The 4,984-nt window shown below is 36.0% G+C and overlaps 1 protein-coding gene across 1 annotated transcript in view; it reads left to right on the top strand.

The window, feature by feature from the left end:
• Positions 1-663: 663 nt before the first annotated feature.
• Positions 664-4,984, top strand: part of LOC107671376 (serine/threonine-protein kinase MAK-like) — a 27,407-nt gene continuing 23,086 nt past the window's right edge. The window contains exons 1-2 of the mRNA XM_016464285.1: positions 664-844; positions 3,844-4,075. Coding sequence (XP_016319771.1) covers positions 3,975-4,075 — 101 coding nt within the window. The 5' untranslated portion in view covers positions 664-844; positions 3,844-3,974. The remainder of the gene's footprint in view (positions 845-3,843; positions 4,076-4,984) is intronic.

Raw genomic sequence — 4,984 nt, 5'->3', positions numbered from 1 at the left:
TGTAATATCCAACATTGGTTAGGTACACTGGGTGTATAAAAAAAATACATACAATTATGATTACTTTAAATGAGACACTGCTGTTATACTGCATGAAAAACGTGATTATAAATCCATAGTCAGCTGTAGAACTGAAGGGGTTAAAAAAACTGAACAACAAGCCCCATGAACCTTCGCGCATCCGTTATACTGCATGAAAAACGTGATTATAAATCCATAGTCAGCTGTAGAACGGAAGGGGTTAAAAAAACTGAACAACAAGCCCCATGGACCTTCGCGCATCCACGTGACTCATGACTTCCGGCTGCGGCTGGCTGTGAGTTGTTAGCGTAGAGTGTCGGTTGCCAAGGTGAGGATGGATCACACCTCTTTAAAAAAGAGATAAACTTATGTAGTATCTCTCTTAAACACGTCTGTCATATCTACACAGGCAACGACTATCAGGGAGGAGTGCCATTACAACCAACATTACAAAATGTAATATCCAACATTGGTTAGGTACACTGGGTGTATAAAAAAATACATACAATTATGATTGCTTTAAATGAGACACTGCTGTTATACTGCATGAAAAACGTGAATATAAATTCATAGTCAGCAGTAGAACTGAAGGAGTTAAAAAAAACTGAACAACAAGCCCCATGAACCTTCGCGCATCCACGTGACTCATGACTTCCGGCTGCGGCTGGCTGTGTGTTGTTAGACGTAGCGAGTGTCGGTTGCCAGGGTGAGGATGGATCACACCTCTTTAAAAAAGAGATAAACTTACGTAGTATCTCTCTTAAACACGTCTGTCATATCTACACACAGGCAACGACTATCAGGGAGGAGTGCCATCACAACGGTGAGTTTGCGGAGCAAAACTGCGCGGAAGATAATGTGAATGAGCAAAACATTTAAAGTCAACCCAAAAGAAAACACATTTCAGATTAATAATGATGAATAATAATAAATTACGCAACTCCAATGGCTTATTAAACGTCTTTATGTTGCAATACTAATAAATAATCCTGAGGGTTGTCAGATCATGCTGGTAAAGTTTAACGTTAAATGCAGTCTCGGGACACTCGTAAATTCGGTTTTTATTAAAATGTTATTTTTATATATAGGTTGATTTTCTGCCCCCATGTTAATTCACACCTGTTCAGCATATTGAGTGACCTTGAGCAACATCTTAACTCCATGTGTCCTCTGTGTAGATCCACTAATGCTTCTTAAACCAGATTACTGACCGATCTGTTTTGTGAACCTTTATCTTTCCCATACGGAACGCTTTTCACGTTTGGCCTCATGAATTTGTGTTTGCAGTGGTGTTAGATGTGTGTTTCCTGTGTGCTGTTTGTAGGTATTTTTGACTTGAATTATGTGACATAATCTTTACCCTGAACCTAAAGTGTTGCCCTGCGCTGGTCAAAAGTCTCCTTATATGTGAAGGTCTTTTATGAAAGTTAAGCCCTATTCGCACACTTCAACGCAGCTCCATTCTTCGCGGAAGATGGATACAAAGGCGCACAGCAAACAAAAACCTCGAAAAATTATATGCGCATATCATTTATCAAGGTTTTTGTTTGCTGTGCGCCTTTTTATCCATCTTTTTCGAGGTTTTTGTTTCGTGTGTGCCTTTTTATCCATCTTTCGCGAAGAATGGAGCTGCGTTGGAGTGTTTGATAGTATTTTGGGTGCTGTCATCATATACACCATACAATTTGCAGAAAGAGAAAGCTGAAAAGGTTTTGAGCTTAATGTGTTACAAATAAATCAAGCATAAAGCTTGAGATATTATTTTAACCTGGTAGGGCTTAAGCCAGGTTTAGGCCATAGTTCAATTAGGACATTTAAGTATCTTTTATAAACGTTTCTTAGGAAAAAAAAAACAAAACAAAAAAACATTACTGGTGCATCTTGAGACAAAACAATGGCACTGATACGTTTTAAGATATGTCAGTGCAAGTTTCTTTCAATTAAAACAGCTCAGTCATGCATTTTAGTCTGGGACTAGGTTTAAGCCTTGTCTGTGAAACCAGGGGAATAAGTGTTTGAAGAACATGAATAAGAGCAAGACGCTATTATGTTTTGGGTAAAGAAACTGAAGCCTCTTTTTGGGTTTTAGAACAATTAAGCATTGTGACCGTTAACGTTCCATTAAATTTTTCCATTGTGATGTCATTTTCAAGATAATTGAACATATTTTACCCCCAGTTTGCATTACTGTAGTTCTATATATATACACACACACCGAGCAAACTGCACATGTTTTGTGTCAAAGCAATGAGTAAAAAATAAGTTTAAAAAATGTTCTGTGAAAATATCTTTATGCAAATTGGATGAACCTCACGTAAATCATGTATAAATTATGTAACCAAAATCAAAAGAAAAGATCACATCATTAAGCCTGTGTTAGGCCAATTAAGACTTATTCATTTATTTAGTTAGTTAGTTAGTTATATAGTTAGTAATTAGCATGGTTCTAAATAGATTGAAGATGTTTGTAGATTTTAACATGAAAGAACACACACACACACACACGTGTGTGTGTGTGTGTGTTCTTTCATGTTAAAATCTACAAACATCTTCAATCTATTTAGAACCATGCTAATTACTAACTATATAACTAACTAACTAACTAAATAAATGAATAAGTCTTAATTGGCCTAACACAGGCTTAATGATGTGATCTTTTCTTTTGATTTTGGTTACATAATTTATACATGATTTACGTGAGGTTCATCCAATTTGCATAAAGATATTTTCACAGAACATTTTTTAAACTTATTTTTTACTCATTGCTTTGACACAAAACATGTGCAGTTTGCTCGGCCTGTAAATCCCATTGGCTGCTATTTGATGGATGGAGAGCAGTTGTAGTCAAAATCGTGACCATGATGCAAGATCTTGATATCTCACTGGCGTGTTTAATCTTGTAGCACGGCTGACTCATTTGTTCCGTAAGACTGCAGTATGCGCTAAAAAAAATAAATGTTTAATATGATCCCCTATCATGCTAACAGAACAATGTAGATTTACAGGAGCAACAATTGAAAGAATTTATGTACTTTTGCAATATCCTCTTTATCAGGTATATGTTCAGTTGTTGTAGTGTTCTGTAGTAATGCAGCAGCAGTAATGCAGGAACACAGGAGATGGCATTTCTCAAATAGCTAGTCGAAGTCTAAAATACAACATTTGTAAATGTTTGATTGGTGTATAGTATTAACTTTTAGATATCTCATTAATTGACGACATGGATAGCTGTCCCGTACTCCATTTCAAAATATTTTAGACAGCATTTAACTATTCATGTTAGCATTTAACTTTCATGATCTTATATTAATTGAGAAACAACATGGAGTACTTGTCATGACCAGTTACAGGACCTAAGATACACACTTTGCTTTACACAATACAGTATACATTTTAAAGTTTGAATTAAATCAAAATTGACCCTATTTGTTTTGTTGCTGCTCTTATTGTTAACAGTTCATTCTTTTTGTATTTATTTATTTTTTTACTTTGGAATCTTTAATCAAAATGTCATAACTTGTTTAATACAGTAGTAAAGTTGGTCAAAACTTCCGTTTCATGGAGACTTTACATTGTTTAAAAACGGTACATGGATACGTTATTTGTAAACTCAATTAATAAACAAACTATATGCAAAATGTGCACATGTATTTTCTAATTAATTACATGAATAATAGTTCTTCAAATTAATTTGCTATCAGTAATATTTTGAAGCATTGATTAATGTCAATTAAATTAGATTTAAGCAACATGATACAGTACTGTTACTCAGTAGACACCGTAAACAGTGCATTGTGTTCTATTTTCTGTATTTGTTTCCAGTGCCAACAGTGGGATGGAGTGGCGTTCACTGCTTCACTTCTCTTAAGCTCATCTACAGGACAGATATGATCAGGTGATCTGAGAGGAGAGACGTCCGTCTGTCAGTACTGTTTCTCTGGGTGAGAGTGAAGATGAACCGTTACACAACACTCAAGCAGCTGGGTGATGGGACCTACGGCAGTGTTCTGATGGGGAAAAGCAATGAGTCTGGAGAGCTAGTGGCCATCAAGAGGTGCGTCAAACCATTAGGCTGTGTTCAAAACCAAAGGCATCTTTCTTGCTCCTCAGCCCATCAGTGCTTTAGGCTAATTTTCACTTTGACTTTAATGAAGACACCTTCTAAAGAAACTTAGGCAAGAATAATATCTGATTATATTGTGCAAATTCATATATGCTTTAGAATGCTTGTCAGTTAAAATAATCATGCAGTCTTAAAAAAAAATACTTATTAAACTGCTAATTACTACCTTAAACTGCTTTTCAGACACCAAACTGAATGCACAGAGTTGTTGGATATCATAGGTAATGAAGGATACATCTGTGTTTCCTTCAAAAATCCACCAGATAAAGGCATTTTAGTAGACAAGATGTTATGCAATATGATTTTGACATGTCTTAAAGGGTTAGTTCACCCAAAAATGAAAATTCTGTCATTAAATACTCACCCTCATGTTGTTCCACACCCCTAAGACCTTCGTTCATCTTCAGAACACAAATTAAGATATTTTTGATCAAATCCGATGGCTCAGAGAGGCCTCCATTGACAGCAACGCCACCCAAACTCTCAAGATCCATAAAGGTACTAAAGACGTCGTTAAAACAGTTGACGTGACTACAGTGGTTCTACAATAATTTTATGAAGCAATGAGAATACTTTTTGTGCACAAAAACAAAACAAAAATAATTTTATTCAGCAATCTGTTCTCTGTTCTACAATAATTTTATGAAGCGACGAGAATACATTTTGTGCGCAAAAACAAAACAAAAATAATACCTTTATTCAGCAATCTCTTCTCTTCCCTGTCATTATCCTTACGCGGTTAACGCAGTAAGCACAGTGAAGGCTTCCGTGTTCTACGTCTGAACGCCGGCTCATTATTGGCCAAAGCCTCACATTTGAGCAACGTGACGCATGCGTGTG

Source organism: Sinocyclocheilus anshuiensis, unplaced genomic scaffold (genome assembly GCF_001515605.1).
Source record: "Sinocyclocheilus anshuiensis isolate Anshui unplaced genomic scaffold, SAMN03320099.WGS_v1.1 scaffold2984, whole genome shotgun sequence".
NCBI classification, from domain to species: Eukaryota; Metazoa; Chordata; class Actinopteri; order Cypriniformes; family Cyprinidae; genus Sinocyclocheilus; species Sinocyclocheilus anshuiensis.
Note: the sequence above shows the minus strand (reverse complement) of the source record. Positions and strands in the feature narration are given on the sequence as shown.